The 18,251-nt window shown below is 45.0% G+C and overlaps 1 protein-coding gene across 1 annotated transcript in view; it reads left to right on the top strand.

Moving 5' to 3' along the window:
• GLDN (gliomedin) overlaps positions 1 to 14,125 on the top strand; it is a 69,582-nt gene extending 55,457 nt beyond the window's left edge. The window contains exons 5-10 of the mRNA XM_059913303.1: positions 2,172 to 2,309; positions 4,575 to 4,703; positions 7,396 to 7,479; positions 7,577 to 7,702; positions 9,258 to 9,408; positions 11,790 to 14,125. Coding sequence (XP_059769286.1) covers positions 2,172 to 2,309; positions 4,575 to 4,703; positions 7,396 to 7,479; positions 7,577 to 7,702; positions 9,258 to 9,408; positions 11,790 to 12,267 — 1,106 coding nt within the window. The 3' untranslated portion in view covers positions 12,268 to 14,125. The remainder of the gene's footprint in view (positions 1 to 2,171; positions 2,310 to 4,574; positions 4,704 to 7,395; positions 7,480 to 7,576; positions 7,703 to 9,257; positions 9,409 to 11,789) is intronic.
• The last annotated feature ends 4,126 nt before the right edge of the window (positions 14,126 to 18,251 follow it).

Genomic DNA, 18,251 nt, shown 5'->3' with positions numbered 1-18,251 from the left:
TTTTCTACATAAATAATCATGTCGTCTGCATATAAAGACAATTTTAATTCATCCTTTCTAATCTGTTTGCCTTTATTTCTTTTTCTTTGCTTTACTGCACTGGCTAGAACCTCCAGTACAGTGTGAAATAAAAGTGATGAGAATAGATACCATTGTCTTTTTCCTGATCTTAGGGGGAAATCATTTAGTCTTTCATCATTAAGGATGATGTTAGCTGTAGGTTTTTTCATAGATGCCCTTTTTCAGATTGAGGAAGTTTCCTTCTATTCCTCTTCTTTTTTTCATAAATTTTTATTTGTTTATTCATTTATTTTTGGCTGCTTTGGGTCTTCATTGCTGTGCGTGGGCTTTCTCTGGTTGTGGCGAGTGGGGGCTACTCTTCGTTGCGGTACGTGGACTTCTCATTGCAGCGGCTTCTCTTGTTGCGGAGCACGGGCTCTAGGCACAAGGGATTCAGTAGTTGCAGCACACGGGCTCAGTTGTTGTGGCGCGTGGGGTCAGTAGTTGTGGCTTGCAGGCTCTAGAGAGCAGGCTCAGTAGTTGTGGTGCACGGGCTTAGTTGCTCCGTGGCATGTGGGATCTTCCCGGACCAGGTCTCGAACCCGTGTCCCCTGCATTGGCAGGCGAATTCTTAACCACTGCACCACCAGGGAAGTCCCCTTCTTTCTATTCCTCATTTGATGAGAATTTTTATTAAGAATGGGTGTTGAATTTTATCAAATGTCTTTTCTGCCTCCACCAAGATGGTCATATAATTTTTTTCTTGCTTAAATTATTAATATGCTACATTACATTGACTAAATGATTAAACTACTTTCAGTAGTTTAAACTACAGTTTAGAGACGTTTGGCTGGGCAGTTAAACTACTTTCTGCTCAGTTTAATCCTTTTGAAGCTTGTTTTTAAGCTTTGTTGTGATACATCCACAGCAGCCTTGACTCTTGGGCTAATTTAGCCTCACTACTAAGACAAGACTTTCCAAGGACTTGACCTAACAGCCCACCATTCTGAGATCTCTCTGCTTTGACTGGTGGGAATGAGAACCTTTCCCTGTGCAAGCTCTGAGAGTTGTATAGTGAGTGGCTTTCTGTTCATTCTTTTCCCTACCTTGTAGACTTTCACCCTGCACAGACTATTACTCTGACAAAGACTCGAGGAAACACCTCTGAAGTTCTCCAGAGCTCTTTCTACATGATTACCCCCTCTCTCATATTCTGTCTCATGAATGCTAGCCACCTTTATCTCCCCAAGCTCAACTTTTTGTCTCCTCACCTCAGTGAAATTGCTAGGCTTTGTTTAGGTTCCCCCTCCCTGAGCTGCTGTGTGGAAACTACTATGAGCCAAGGCAATCATATTATGCATGTTGTTTGCTTCCTTTCTCCCAGGCATCAGAATACTATGCTGCTGTAGTACAATGCTGAGATGAGTCACGGCATAGATCTTGACTATTCCTAGCTGTGGGTGGTAGGACTGTAGTTCCTATAGTGATGCCTCCCTGTGAGCAGAGACAGAGATTTCCTCCATTACATTTTGTTCACACTATCACCATCCCTTGTAATGCTTGTCCTAAAGCAGCTTTACCTGTTTTGCTACTTTGATTAAAAGCATTTTGCATTGGAATGTCACAGAAAAGGGCATTGGAGTTGGAATCAAGATTTTTGCTTCTCACTCAGCATCAGTTGTAACCCCTGTAGGCCTTAGTTCCAACTTCTATAAAATGAGAGTAAGGATAACTGACCAGCCTACCACTACAATGTTGTGAGGAATATACCAGATAATGCAGAGGACAACATCCACCCTTATGGTGCCAAACAAACCCCTCTGAGTTCTCAGTCCTTCCTGCTGGGGTGAGGAGGGCGTGGGGTGGGGGAGGGCAGACTTCCAATTAGGCTTTACCTTCTTTCTGCTCTTGCTGTGACTGTCCTTCTAGGGGTTCACTCCTCTCCAACCTGTTGGCCCAGCCAAATGTCTCTGAAAAGAATTCAACAGAACCACCTGGAGATACTATTCTTTCATGAATTGAGAACATGCTGCTGTCCTAAAATGGTTATGAAGTGTTATGTATTTGGTTTCTGAAGCTACTTCACCTTAAAAATACAAAGTACAATATTACAAAGTAGTTAGTGTGCCAGAATTTCCTGCACAACAGGCTAATAAATCATTTTTTCTCAGGGCCACCTGGAGCCACAGGAACTCCAGGGGAAAAGGGAGACCCTGGTGAGCTGGGCTTGACTGGAAACGAGGGCCCAGCAGGGCAGAAGGGTGACAAAGGAGACAAAGGGGACGTGTCTAATGATGTGCTTCCTTCAGGTAAGGGGCTGGCGCTCAGGCTCTCTCCCAGGGTGAATGGGCCCAGAAATTGGCCTGGCTTCTAGTACCAAGGCTGCTCCGGGTCTTCTCTCCTTAGCTGCCTTATGTGCCCATCTGTTTCGCAGCATGTTTTAGAGTTCTGTGCTTTCAACAAGGAGAGAACCATGCATGTAAGCCCAATGTTGGTGAGACCAAATCTGATATCTAAGCATGAGTAGTTGAGATAATGCCGGTCTAAGTGTCATGGCTGGATGGATTTCGGATGAAGGAAGCTTCCTTTTTCTAAATAGCTATTAAATCCAGCACAATCCAGAACAAGACAAGTAAGCGAGCAATTTCAGATACCTCAGAGGACAACAGACAGAAAGCACAGCTTCAGAGTTGAGCTAGAGCCATCCTCAGGCCCTTATCCTAAGACTTTTGACATAGAATTGGGGCAGACATCATTGCTGATCTTCTTTTTCTGGTTTCCAGCCCAGGTTAAAAACAGATAATTGCTGTCTATGGGGGAGGAGGTGGAGGCACAGCAAGCCTCAGAAAGACAATTACATGGTGGAAAGAGTAGGCGACAGCTGATGGTCATGGCACGGAAAGAGGCAGAAGAATTTTAAAAGCACGCTACTTTGGAGACCATTTATACCATAAAAACATAACTATCCTATTAATGTGTTCAATAAGCATTTTTTAATATCAGAGGACACCATTTATGAATTAGAGATTTTGCTAGTAGCTGGAAATAGGAATATGAAAATGAGTTAAGACATAATATCTGTCCTCAAGAAGTTAGGATGATAGGTGTTCAGAACAATGACCCTGAATCAGTTGCCCATCCAGCCATTCAAAATTTACTGAGCACCTGCTATTTGCCAGGTACTGTGCTAAGACCAAAGCACCAAGGAAAGATCAAATTAGGTTTAGCATGCTTTGTTTAACAAACAGGGAAGTTGCCATGTAAAATACATAAAATTTAATAAGTGTTTTGACAGGATCATATATATGTGAATATACTTTGAAAATATAAGGTCATGTTATACTCAGTTATACGGGAAATCTACACATCCAGAATACCACACTCCCCTATACTACCAAACAAGTGAGGGTGACCACAAACCATTCAGGAAAGCAACATCTCTGAGTGTACCCCAGTTCTAGAGAACAGGCCAGAGCTGAGTGTGTCCTCTGGCCAGAGAGCAGAGAAGGAATAGGAGGGTTGGATTGTGTTTGCCCTGCCTACAGATCTCTGCCCCTTCCACAGTGGGCTTAGACCTGCCGTTAGCCTCTGTGACCCCTGCTTGCCCACTCTAAAGCGACTGAAAGTGCTTATTTGGTGGGGCTGGGAAGAGGCAGCTAAAGAGATCTTAGATCACCAGTCAGCCCAGGAAAGGAGGGTAGAACAAAAGGATTGAATATCCCAGCCTAGCGGCATCTTTATGAAAGTTCCATAACCAATGGCCCCTGCAAGGGGCTGTACCCACACTGGCCACCTGAAGCTAGAAGTGTGTAGGGATTCCACCTGCTGATGTGTAGAGAATCCAACTGTCCGAGCACTCACCCCAATGACTTCAATGGATTCTCACAAGTCAGGACAGGGAGTATGAGACAATCTGGAAATGAAGAACCAGTCTCGGAGGGTTAAGCTGCCTGCCCAAGGTCACAAAGCAGGACAGGAGCCCCTGATTTCTTCTACCACATAGAGGCATGTTTCTCATACCTGAAAGCATCTTAGGAAGTTTTTAAAACTACAGATGACCAGCTTCCCCACCATTTTTTGATCTAATTGATCTGGGATGGGGCCCAGGCATTAGAATTGTGTTTGAGCTCCTTGGGTGATTCTAATAAGTAGTCAGGGTTGAGCTTTCCAAACATCAGCCAACGAAAAAAGGATGAGCTTAGGAGCAAGACACCCCTAAGGGTGAGTCCCAGCTCTATTCCAGTTGTGACCTGGGGCAAAGCACTGAACTTCCCTGAGACTCGGGTCACTGAGGAACCGCTGATACTATCTCACAGAGTGGCTGAGAAGGACAAAGGGGAGGAGATCTATAAAATTCCTAGCACAGTTCCTGACACATAGTTGGAACTCAGCACCTGCTATGGGTGCTCCCTCGACTCTGTGTGAACAAGTGCTGGAGGACAGCTATGTCTGGCAAGGGGGACTCAGCAAGCCTTCCTGGAGATGCTGGGTCCCCTTCTCTCTTGTGTGAAGCCCATCTCTGCCTATGGCTCTTTAATCAACCCCCATCCCTGCTTCTCTCTCTCTTTCTCCAGGTGCCAAAGGTGACCAAGGCCCACCCGGCCCACCTGGGCCCCCGGGCCCTCCGGGTCCCCCAGGGCCCCCCGGAAGCAGAAGATCCAAAGGCCCTCGGCAGCCAAACATGTTCAACGGCCAGTGCCCAGGTCACCCACCCCTTCCCCAGGGAACCACCTCTTCAGTTAATGATCCCAAACTCTCAGGCTTCACCCAGGCTTTGTGACCAGATTTGTTTTAAACAGAGGGAAATTTTGCCCAAAGCGAGTGTTCCCCCCTTGCAACATGTTCCTGGGAGGCCTGAGCAGTCTGCCTGGGGTGAGGACTGGTGGCAGGTTTAGAATTGGGCCTCCCACCCCCTGGCCTCATCCCTCTCCCTTCACTTATCACCAGACTCTTTGCTCCTCCATGCCAGATCCGCCATCCCTGGAGCATGAAGGGCTTGACTGATGCTGGGGAGATGGAGATGATGGGGAGATTCAGATCAGCTAACTTCCCACAACACCCCAGTACTACCATCACCACCACTAATGTTGATGTTCCAGGCACAGGGCTAAGTGCTCAGTTCATTTAATTCTACAACAGTCCTATGACATAAGAGTCGTATTCTTACCAGTTTACAGATACAAAGCTGAAACCCCGAGGAACTACATAGCCTGTCCACGATCACTCAGTTAGTAAGTGACAGAGCTAGGATTCAAACCCAGATGTGCCTGCCTGTAAAGCCCCTGCTTAGAGCATCTTCTTTCGGAGACGGAAGTCCACACTTTGAGAATAAGCCAGTCAAGGCCAAGGGACACCTGATCTCTGGCAGGCCTGGACGGTTTGTTCTTCGGCCAGTTGTTACAGGGGTGGCCATGGGGTTGAAAGCTAAGGAGAAATCAAGGGCCATATTAATGGGAAATCCTTCTAGGGTAGAGCTAGAACTTCTCCCCACAGTGGTGACCAGGGACTAATTCACCTAACTTAGGCCGTGAGAAAGCACAACTTGATGCCTTGCTCCCTGGCAGAGAGGAGGGTCCTGACTGGAGTTTCTTTGTCACTTGCCATGGATTTCATTGCCACTTTCCTAAACAGTCTCTCATTCTGTCTGGTGCACTGTTGTTTCTGGAAGACATTTGGGGAGCACACACAGTCAGAGTGGGTGAATCTGAGCTTTCAAAGATGTTACCACCCCCAGTAAATGGAGCCTGCTTACAGTCCTCCCCAGCAGTTAGCTGGCTGTTAAATCACCGCAGAGCTGCTCCCACCCCGGGTCAGTGCCACCCCCTCCATTAGCATCACCCTTTGTTCAGCCTCCCTTGGATTGTGAGCTCAGTGGGAACCTTCCCCTGAGCAGAGGGGAGGTCTGACCTTGCTCTTTGGGAATTCTGATTTGCCAGAGGCTCTGTCAGCAGTGAGAAGGGTGCTGGAGAGGTGCTCTCCTCCACCTTGCCTGTCTACCAAGAGGCTGGTCTGCAGGGGATGGGCTCCAGGGTTGTGAAAACTGCTTTAAAAGAGAGGCCGTTATCTTCCACTTTTCCTCCTGGAAATGAGTCCTCGTTGCACCCAGCATCTGAACTTGACCCTCTCTCCTGCTCCAACTCCCTTTCTTTAACCCCCATCCCACTCCCACAGCCTTAGAAGCTGGTGGGCGCTACATGATTTAATGAGGGCCTTTTCTTCAGACTAAGAATGGGAGGGTCTCTCTGTCCCCCTCTTGTGCGAAGCCCAATCCCCTAAGCGGAAACTCCAGACGAAACCCAGGACGGCAGCATTGCGTGGGGGGGAGTCTAACAGATCCTGAGACTGCTCTCGTCGGGTGACAAAGGGCTTCAGAGAGACACAGGCTCATATCCAGCTGAAGGAAGATTAGAGACTGCGGAGGGTCCTGCCTCCTTATTTTGCTGATAAAGAAACCTCTCTAGTTTATTCTGTGAGTTTCCTTAGTGACAGTGGAGGTGCTCCTTTCTATCAAGCAACCACAGGGTGATTGGAAATCCTCAGAATTTGTCTAGGGAAGTGGGCCTGGCCTTTCTCAGAAAGCCTGATTTGCCCCGACCTGCCCCCAGGTAGGGGGTCCTTACCCCCAGGCAGTCCACTCCCTCTCGTCTTCACACTGACCATATTCCTCCCTGCCTCCTGTCCTACTTCTGCCACCCCGAGCCACCTCTCCACCAAAGGTCTGAATTAAGCCTGTTTGCTAAGGGTAACAATGACAAGCCAAGGAGGATGAATTTGAGCTCAGTTGTAGCCTCAAACCAACTATGAATCAGGTGCCCCTCAAGGACCTGGGTCCCACAGGCCTTCAAGCAGAAACAGGTGGGAAATGGGGTGGGAAGAGGCTCAAATCTCTCTGTGCTGGGCTGCCTCTAGGCTCCTTCTTCCTCTGTGATTCTACTCCCTGGCAGTTCAGGAAGACAGGGTAAAGTGGGTCACCCCATCATGAGACTGCTCCCTCATCCCCATCAGCTTCCCTGAAAGTGAAAGTCCCTCCAGAAAAATGCAGACTGTGATAGATTCCCACTGGCCCAGAGGGGCCAGGAACATGTCAGTAAGCCTGTCTTTCTCCCAGGTTGCTCAGGGCTTGGATGGCTGACTCAGGTGACATTTGCCTGATTGTAGTATGTTAGCAACTATGGTCATGGAATGCTTGTTAGGAACTCCCCAGGGAGGGGAAAAAATTTGGAAGTGTATGACTTGGTGCTTAAAAGCAAGCGAGCAAAAACCTCGGTGAGCCTATTGTAAAGGATGCTTATGGAACTAGAGTCTGGATTGAGGATGTGTAACCAGTTATAAAGTTATACAAATCTCACTGTGCCAACTAGTTTGCTCTGATTATCGTTGTTGTTGTTCTTTTAGGTGAGACGTGTGCTGTACCAAATGATGATACCTTGGTTGGAAAAGCTGATGAGAAAGTCAGTGAACACCATTCCCTGCAAGCAGGTACAGAAACTAAGCATCCTGTTTTAAAATTCAGAAATCAGATGACTAAAAGTCATAATTGGTAGGTGAGTAACTTTCCTTTCTCTTCTTTTGGTAGAATCCATGATCACGTCCATTGGAAATCCAACACAAGTTTTGAAAGTTAAAGAGACGTTTGGGACTTGGATAAGAGAGTCTGCTAACAAGAGTGATGAACGGATCTGGGTGACTGAACATTTTTCAGGTGCTTTCACTTGGCGGATCTGTGTTGTAATTGTATCTTTCATCCGTTGCCTCCTTTCAGGCTTATCCTATTTCTGTGTCTGAAGTCCCTGCTAATTGGTGTAACAGACTTGCTCTTTATTTTAGAAAGCCCAAATGAGTAGGCAGAATACTTTTCTCAGTTGAGCACACTGGTGACAAGCCTTGCAGTTCAGGTCACAGGGACATGACCAGGGCTACGCTGAGGGGCAATAAGCTCCCTCAGTGTAGCTTATTCCAATTTTCAGCAAAGTGTCCAGAAGGAAACAAATAGCATTATGACTGATGGCTTTATAAACCCCAAAAACCGTAATGTGGAAGAAATGTCGGAGACAAATTCTTTTGCATGGGCTATCTTTCTTTAAGGAGAGTACTTTTGGCCACTTTTCTCAGATATCTGTGGGCAGAGAGCCCAGGGGAGACGGTGAAGTGTCATCTTGCAGGTCTGCTGCATCTGAGCATGACCCTAGTCACACTGCCTCAAAGGAATGTGGTCAGGAATTGCCAGTGGTAGTAGCAGTGGCCTCATGCCAGAAGAGGCCTGGCCATACCTACTAGTCAGAGCAATAGCTGAGATACGCTGCTTCATTTCATCAAGGCTCACACATCAGCTGGCAGTAACTGCCTGGATGAGCAGCTGAGAAGGATTCTGTGGCTCAAAAGGAAAGAGCAAGGTCATGAGTCAGCATGGCCACTGTGGAGTGCAAGAGGCAGAAGGTGACTGCACGGTGCTCTTCCCGATACAGGCCTATGTCAGCCTGATAGAAAATTTTATAAAATTGTAGGGGAGAGGGTGATGCCATTTTCCTGGGAGGATCAAAGCCAACTCTGTGGTTACTATGTTGAAAAGATGGTTCGGAAAAAGAAACAAAACTGAGTTATTTGTAGTGAGGTGGCAGGACCTAGAGTCTGTCATACAGAGTGAAGTCAGTTAGAAGGAGAAAAACAAATACCGTATGCTAACGCATATATATATGGAATCTAAAAAAAAATGGTTCTGAAGAACCTAGGGGCAGGACAGGAATAAAGACACAGACGTAGACAATGGAATTGAGGACACGGGGAGGGGAAAGGGTAAGCTGGGATGAAGTGAGAGAGTGTCATGGACATATATACACTACCAAATGTAAATAGATAGCTAGTGGGAAGCAGCTGCATAGCACAGGGAGATCAGCTCTGTGCTTTGTGACCACCTAGAGGGGTGGGATAGGGAGGGTGGGAGGGAGGGAGATGCAAGAGGGAGGGGATATGGGGATATATGTATACGTATAGCTGATTCACTTTGTTATACAGCAGAAACCAGCACAACACTGTAAAGCAATTATACTCCACTAAAGATGTTAAAAAAAAAACAACTAAAAAAAAAGATGGTTCGGGAATCCATAGAAGAGAATTGGCCTTTGAGTTTGAGAGCCTGAGACTCTTGAAGCTGAACAAGGACCCTTACAGGACATCTCACTCTCACCTTCCGTCCTTTTAACTTCCTCCCCCGACTCACTCCCAAGCGTGATTGCCTTTCGCTGGCTTCCCTCCTGCAGGCCTCAGGGTAAAGGAATTCCAGGACCAGACCTCACTGCTGAACGGCAGTTACACGCTCATCCACCTCCCTTACTATTTCCATGGCTGTGGGCACACCGTGCACAACAACTCTCTCTACTACCACAAAGGAGGCTCCAACACCATAGTGAGGTGAGTCCCCTGGGGCCCCTGGCACCCTCCTCTCTGCCCCGCAGCCCATCCTTCAACTACTTAGGGGAAGGGACTGTGGCTCCATCATCTTTATGTCCCCAGGGGTGACACACAGCCAGAGGTCAGTGAGGGTTTGCTGACGAAATGAACCACAGGACATGATGAGTGAGCCCCATATCTGCATTTATTGCTGGTCTGGACACCAAGAGTAAGGTCAGGGCCAGAAAGAAGGCCTGGAGTGATAGCAGCAGCAGCTTTCTCATCCTTTGGGAAAGGAAGCAACGGAACCCAGAGCTCCCTCTAGCAGGAAGGTATCATACCCCGAAATCGGTTTTGTTCTGAAAAATGACAGGTATGAAGAATTTCATGTCACGGCTGAGATCACCAAGGACTAGAGACTGCAAGGCAAAGTCAGGGTCCCCGCCTTCAGCTCGCTCTGTCATCCTGACGAAGCCCTTGCCAGGCCACCTCCCCTGCTCCCTCCGCTTTCCCACGGGGAGGGGAGGTGGCCACACAGGTAGTCGGTGCCCAGGGCAGCAGCCCAAGCTTCCTGGCTTCACACAAGAATTGCTGAAAGTTGTCTGCATGGCTCCAGAAGAAATCAAGTTCTGGGCTTTAGAGGCAGAAGCGGGTCATCTTGGGCAAATCAAGAGAGCAGTGAACTCAAGTTCCAACTCTCCTGCCTACTTACTTGTGGCCTCAGAGGAGAGACTCCACCTCCTGTGACCTCCATGTCCTCATTAAAAATGCAAAGGCGGACCAGAGCCTCTGCAGCCCTCCACTGTACCCCCCTCTGAAATGACAATTCCAGTGTTACAAAAGCCATGGTCCTCGTCATTCCAAACAAGAGACAAGGATCTTGAGGGAGGACTGGGTCCCTTCTCTCTCTCCCTCTGTGAGATCCAGCTTCAACAACCTTGTTGGTGCTGCAGAGCTAGGCTAGGATGGGGGCAGGTCTCCTAGTACATCGTGCAGTTAAACCAGCCACATTAGACACACGTGTCAGCCGTGGCTGGAAGCATCCCCTCCTGTGCCTCTCACCCCCCTCTACTGGGCTTCTGCACCACCTCGTCATCTGGACAGCATCTTGTGCTAACAGAACAAGATAGCTGACCCTCCTCCCATTCAGAAGCCCTCTCTCCCCAGACACACTCCTTTCTGTGACATTTGTTCTCATTCAATCCTGTGGCTCCCGGGGACCGCTGTTACATGGGGTGGTAGGAGGGGAGTTCTGGGGTAAATGAGCCCAAAGGAGGACTGGCCACCCTAAGAAAGAGTGTCCTCTAATGACACTAAATTTGCGTGAGGCACTGGTTAGGAGACCTATGCTGCGGCCCTGCTCCAGTGCCAGGCCACAGACTGGGAGGAGAAGGAGAGGCAGACTGGAATTAGACCCCTTTTTTGCTGGGAGAGGCAAGCCTCATCAAGGAATGCAGTTGTAGGTGCCAGTACTAGTCAGGAACCCAATGGCAGTCCTGAATCCCGGGCATTCAGAGGAAGGAGAACCCCGAGAGCTGAGATGGGCAAACAGGGCTTTCTCAAGCCCTCACTCTTGTTTCTTTTCAAGCTTACTTCAGGGTTTCTTGATTGGTTTCAAGCTCGCCATGTTCCAGTGCATACCCGCAGCTTCACACCCTTCACAGTTCTTCTGCTGCTCAATGGCGCCCTCTAGTGTTTTACTTTTCCTTTAGCCTAAAGTTCCTGAATTTTCATTCCTGCAGTTGAATCATAATCCACTTTTGATATGATCTAGATGTGGAGTCTGCCAAATCAGACGGCCTCTGGGAGCTGAGGGGCATGGGATTTCATGCCGTCACTTCATTGATCCAGTCACTTATCAGACAAGAAAAATGACATCACAGCCATGACTTTGCTGCTTCCCTTCTCAGTTGGTGACTTCCTTCGTTGAGCCTCCTGTGAAATTTTTGTCTTAAAACTCCAGCATGGAGTAGAGGAAGAACCCCCAAACTTGGAGTCAAAAGCCTGAGTTTAAACTCTGGCTCTGATACTTACCTGTGTTCCTGGGCCAGTCACTTCTCCTTTTCTCATTAGTAAAATGAAACGACTGGACTAGATTATCTTTCAAGGCCCCTTGCAACTTTGAGAGTGCATTTCAGGAGGTCAGCAAACACCTGAGGATTCAGGAGGTTAAGGAGTTTTATCGGGGTCACATGGCTAGTAGGTGGACACTGGGATGTAGTCACCATCCTCTACATCCTTGCTGCTCACAGCACTGCAGACGGAACAGTAGAATGAGCACAACCTGGGAACTTACTAGAAACGCAGAATCCCAGGCCCCACCCCAGTTTAATGGAGGAGCCTAAAAAACCACCCTTGTCCACAAAAATGGTGGCTCATATCTACTTTTTTATACATTTCAGATTTGAATTTGGCAAAGAGACATCCCAAACTCTGAAGCTTGAAAATGCCTTGTATTTTGATCGAAAATACCTCTTTGCAAATTCCAAGACGTACTTCAATTTAGCTGTAGATGAAAAGGGCCTTTGGATTATCTATGCTTCCAGTGTGGATGGCTCGAGCATCCTTGTCGCACAGCTGAACGAGAGGACCTTCTCTGTGGTGCAGCACATCAACACCACGTACCCCAAATCCAAGGCTGGCAACGCCTTCATTGCCCGAGGGATCCTCTATGTCACGGACACCAAAGATATGAGGATAACATTTGCCTTTGATTTGTTAGGAGGGAAACAGATAAATGCAAACTTCGATTTAAGAACGTCCGCATCTGTTCTTGCCATGTTATCATACAATATGAGAGACCAGAATTTATATTCGTGGGAAGATGGCCATTTAATGCTTTATCCTGTACAGTTTTTGTCAGCTACATTAAAACAGTGATGGGGTGCATTCTATTCCCCTCAGTAAATTTCAGCTGTTCTCTGGTACCATTTATATCCCAATAGAAAACTTGTCTTTAAGGGTGGTCAGGTACTTAGCTGTCATAATCACATGACATGGGTATTTATATGGTTGGTGACCCCCTTTTAATTCAGATTCTGTAGGAGAAAATAACAGATTGGAACTCAAAAATGGCTGATATTTGGTGATTCCTTTACAAACTAGCTGGGCAAGTTACCTGTCCCTCTTTAGGTTTTGTTTTCCCCACTGGTAATTTGAAAGGGCTGGCTAGGATGATTGGTAAGATTTCCTCAAGTTGTAGGGAATTCTGTGATTCTTAGCTGTTGCCACTCTCACAACTTTTACATATTTGGTTTTGTTTTTTTGGTTTTTAGCCACATGCTGAGCAATTTTACCTCTGAGTTGATCAGCCTGATTGCTTGAGCAACAAATTCCTTAGTGATGACTTGGTGCCTTGGAAGCCGCACTGACCCCTTAAGGCTGCTGAGGTACCTTATTACCCCTAATTTATTACCTTTCTCTGCATCTGCACCTGCCACCAGAGCACCAGAGTGGCCATTATCCTCAGCTCCTGATTACCACTCCAAGATTAGCAAAAGCCAGGAACAGCTACCTGCTCGTGTTTCCTAATGAAACAGAAACAGGCCCTTCCAGGTTCCTATCAATTTCTGATCATGCTGTTACGCAGGTTGGGTCATAAACATCGAATCCTCAGGTCTTGCAGGGTTCTTCTGCCACAGATGTGGATCTGCTATCAGAGTAAATTCTGTGCTAGTGGGCATTACTCTGGCGAGAACCTTGGGAAACACTTTGCAGTTTTCAGAAGAGAGGCACCATTCGTGGTTATTATCTAGAAGAGGGATGAGCAAACTATGACCCTCGGGCCAAAGCCAGCCCATCGTCTGTTTTTGTAAACAAAGTTTTATTCCACACGGTCACAGGCATTTGGTTATGTATTTTAGTATATGACTACTTTTCCTCTACACTGGCAGAGTTGAATCACTGCAAGAAAGTTGAGTAACAGCCCCCAAAACCGAAAACATTTACTCTCTGGCCCTTTACAGCAAAAGTTTGCCAACCCCTGATCTAAAATATAAAGTGAGCCTGATTCTTTAAAGGGCTTATTCACCTGAGCCTGTTTGTTATATTTTGTTTTGTTCCAGATGAAAAAGTGGTCATTTATATGGCTTGAGTTTTTGGTAAAGAAGAAGGGTGAGAACAGCATAAAATTAAGTGGCCCTCCCAAAAAGTAGTTAATGAACTGTTCTTACCCTAATATAGTTTTAAAGAATATGATCTGGTTCGTTCGGATGCAAGGAGAAAATCCAATTTAACCTGCTCCTAAATGCCCTTAGATACGCATATTTTCTGCCAATTCAGTTCTTCAAACATCTTTCAGCCCAGCACTGAGGTCCAGGCAGCGCCACTGAGAGTCGAAAGGAATCTGGAAAGTTTCTGTGGTCCTGCAGCCAGGAAAGACACCTAGGGAAATACTTATGTAAACATTTTTCAGCAACTTGCCCTCACTGAGTACATGAATGTGTTGGGGGGAGAGCTTCTGAAACTTTTTCACTGCAGCCAAATCGATTCTCAGTGGCCCTGAGCCCTAAGTTTTATACCTTATTAATAGAAGCATTTTAAAACTTAGGGGATGTACAGATTTAAATATTTAAATCTCCCCACACCCTGAATAAACCTAGGCAGCTATTAGGGAATTTATTGTTGTTGTGTTCTCAAAATAATGGGTATTTGAAACTTTTTCCCCCACTTTTTAATTAGATTGGTTGTGTCATGTCATCACAGCTTTTAAAAAATACTCTCTTCAGATTCATGTTTTATAACAAAGTAAAATAGAGTTTCATGTTCAAGATCAATGTGTTTAATATATACTAGTCTTCTTTTAAACTATTTAAAAATATGCATTGCTGTTTCTGGACATAGGGGACCTGAATATGTGTATAATTTCATAGTGATAGTTATATATACAATACTAATTGTATATACAGTAGCAACCAAAAGAGGTTACTTATTGAGTTAGCACATATTTCTTTTAGAAAAAAAGTTTTAGAAACCCTAGTCTTGATATTTGAGCTATCTTAGCACCCTTAATTTTTGGTAAGGAATCCTATACTCACTACTAGCGAAGTTTATACTGGGATTTCTCTCTCTCTCTCTCTCTTTTTTTTTTTTTTTTTTTGCTATGCAGAGTAATATAAGGACAACTGAGTTTGACCAACAAACAAAAATTAGTAATTTCATAATAAGGGTGACAAGTTTGTCTTTACAGAGTGAAAAGAATTCAGATTTTACTCATTCTTTCCTGGTTTCACTTTCCAAACAGTGTTTGATTTAAAAAAAAAAAAAGAGAGAGAGAAAAGATTTGAGCTCACTGCTAAAATAGAATATACCACCTAATGTTTTTTTTTGTTTTTTGTTTTTTTTTTAAGTTTGTCCTGACCACTTTAACTAGGGTCTGGCTTTTTTTTTTTTTTTTTTTTTTGGCTGTGTTGGGTCTTCGTTTCTGTGCAAGGGCTTTCTCCAGTTGCGGCAAGCGGGGGCCACTCCTCATCACGGTGCGCGGGCCTCTCACTATCGCGGCCTCTCTTGTTGGGAGCACAGGCTCCAGACGCGCAGGCTCAGTAGTTGTGGCTCACGGGCCCAGTTGCTCCGCGGCATGTGGGATCCTCCCAGACCAGGGCCCGAACCCGTGTCCCCTGCATCAGCAGGCAGACTCTCAACCACTGCGCCACCAGGAAAGCCCCCCCACCTAATGTTTTTAAGTCAAGATATCATTTTAGCAGTTTACATTGTCACTTATAACCAAAGTTACTTTAAAGCACTTTCCAAATGTCTGCACTTCTGATGTCAGAATCAAACCAGATAATTCTCTAATTCTTCTTTAATCTAAAGCAGATAGCTTCCCACCAGAAAGTAAATAAAACCACCCCTCCCAACCTCAAATGTGGGTGAACCCTATTTCAAAGCATTTTCTTGCAAACTGATAATGTGTCCTATTGAAACCATGTGGTGGTTATGGTCTCAACGTATCACTAAGCACAGGTGTTATGACAAAGAAAGAGTCCTGGGGGAAAAGTTTTAAAATGAAGAATTCTGATCTTAGGTACCTTCACAGTTTCTTACCTTCCAAGTTTGCAAGATAAAAAAGTCAAATGAGACACCAAAATGCTTGAAGAACCAGGTGTCATTTTCTAGCTGCACAGACTACACTTTGGCTGTGACTGGCTGATCACAAACCATATGAAGGAGAAGTTCGTGATCAGGCTTTTCAGTCTTCATGCAGCTGCTGTGACCTGGTGTACCACACTGCATTAAAAGCCATAATATACAATCTGTAACCACAGATTGTTAACTATTCTGAACAACAAATGAATCAAGGTGAACGTCTCTTTTTTGGTTGGAATTTATTTAACTTTAATCTAATTAGTCAATAAAAATAATCATTGCTGGGCACAATCACATGTTGAAACCAGTGTAGTGTTATCTTTACCTCTTATTAATTTACATGTAACATTTAAAAGAAAAAATAACAACCAAAAACCAATATTGTGGTAGAATTATATTTGTTGCTCCTCTGTTCAAACTCTCACAGTTTGCTAGCTCTTTGGAATACTGAAAAAAATCATTGATATGGACTATGCTTTCTCTATAGGAAAACATGAAGAAGGTACAACTAGTTACTAAAACTAGATACTTACAGACATAAATGCAATGAATATTTGCTAACTTATTGGCTTAGGTGAGGCAACTACAAAGGACATGACTTTTTAGGCTAAAAATAAAAAAGAAGAAATTTTTAAAATTGGATTTGTGTGAATTTGGGCAAGTCTCTCAATCCCTCAGAGCCTCTGTCTCATATGTAAAATGTGGATAATAGTACTACTTACCTCCTTTGATTTTTCTATGTGAACTGAGAAATGCTCTAAAAATTATATGATTAATAAATTATAAATGCAACTTTTATAGTTCATCCCTACAGGTAACCAGAGTGACCTTGTTATTCTTACAGCCTTATTCAAGGGCTGCAGAGATGAGTGAGGGGCACAGCATCAACAGTTTCTATCTATTGGTCTGTTTGATGAGGTAGTTAACACTTCATGTCACCAAAAAATGGTCCCTTAGCCACACAACAAATTTACAATAAAACTGCCCTCAAATAATGAAAAAACAATTCAAGAACCTGCTGCCTTGATCTACAGAGCTTCTTTATAACCTTCCCTAGAAGTGTCTCTGTTACTGGGAGGCCCAGGCATGCACTACTGATGACTTTTGTCATTAAAATAATACAAAGCAAAAAAGAAATAAAAGTCCATGAAGAACATAGCCTTGCCCCTTTAATTGAACCATTCAGACCTTGCATGGGATGTTAACATATTCAATCTTAGAGCTGTTCACTCTAAGATTTAAAATAAGAAAGAAATTAACTTGTCTTCCTACCTTTCCCTCCAAGCAATTTGCCATGATCAGCCTCAAAAACTGAGCTACTTGAAAAGTGGTGGTTAAACTACTCTCTAAAATCTAAAAAATTAATTTTAAAATTGCTAAAGTCTTGTGTCTAGCAATCTGGCATGGTCAGTGTCCCAAACTCATTTGCCAAGAGGCCACATACACAATCACAGGATTACAAATGGTCAACACTAGATAGAACCTTCACAGAATACCCACTCCAACCCTCTCATTTAAAAGCCTAGAAAAGTGAGGCCAGAGAAGATTCACCCAACATCACAGCTTAAGTGCCAAGGTAAACATGAGACACTGTTTCCTGACTTTATGATCATGTTTTCCAACTCACTCTGCCACTTTCAAAGGAAGGATCTGGTCTCTGTAACAGGAAAGAGAAAATAATTAACTTTGAAGATTTTTTCAAAAGGCATTCCTTTTTGAAAAGCTCTATCTAGAGGAAAATGCCAAATCAAGCCTAGTCAGGCAGAGACCACTCCCCACCAAAGAATTTCTCAACAGTCATCACCTTCTGACTGTTGGTAGATAAGCATGCTGAAGCAGTGCCACGTGTTACTCTAAAAACTGCCTCACCACTGGACAACCCTTCCTGCCCAAAGTTTCAGAGACATCAACACAACTACTGCCTGGTGCTTACCAGCTATGGGCCATGGTCTCTTCTAGGCAATCTGAACACATTATTTCACTTAATCATAGATGCTCAAGTGGAAAAGTCCTTAAATATTATCTGTTCTCTCTGCTCAATGTTTTAATCCTCTCTCCAAGCGTAGTAGACACTGTGATGCACTCACTACATGGATTCCACCTCAGGAAAGACTTTCTGCCCCTGGTGCTGGGAGGGCTGTTGGCATATAGCCTTCAGCCGTCAGCCCCTTCAGGAATTACCTCGTCTGCAGAGATCCCCTCCACCCAGAAAGCACTCCCTCATCCATTGACGGATCAGTGTAAGTATAAGGGCCTGGACAACTCAGCCCAACTTGGAACTACTCTAAATGGCCATTCTAGTGCCAGAGATCCCCAGGGCTCAGCCAAATCTGTCACTGGACCTGCATCACAGACTGACTTTTCCTTCTGCCCTCTTGCTTCTTTCTCCTCCAATCCTTCCAAAGGTATTGATAACAAGGGCACTCTTTAATGACATCCTACTAGCTAAACTCCATCTCAGAGTTTGCTTCCTGAGGAACCCAACCTGTTGTAGAGTTACCAGGTGAAATACAGGATGCCCAGCTAAATTTTAATTTCAGATAAAGAACAACAATTTTTTTAGTATAAATATGTCCCGGATAAGGCATGGGATATACCTACACTAAAAATTTTGTTTTTCCGAAATTCTTACTTAACTGAGAGTCCTGTATTTATATTTACCAAATGTGAACCCTAACCATATGTGGTCCCAGAATGAGGCCACTGATAGGGTTTTGGAGCTGAGTGCTTCACCACCCTGTTTGCAATAAGGCCCTCATGGCTGACAGTAGATTGAGCAC

The sequence above is a fragment of the Balaenoptera ricei genome, chromosome 2 (genome assembly GCF_028023285.1).
Source record: "Balaenoptera ricei isolate mBalRic1 chromosome 2, mBalRic1.hap2, whole genome shotgun sequence".
NCBI classification, from domain to species: domain Eukaryota; kingdom Metazoa; phylum Chordata; class Mammalia; order Artiodactyla; family Balaenopteridae; genus Balaenoptera; species Balaenoptera ricei.
This window is presented reverse-complemented; position numbering and strand designations above follow the sequence as displayed.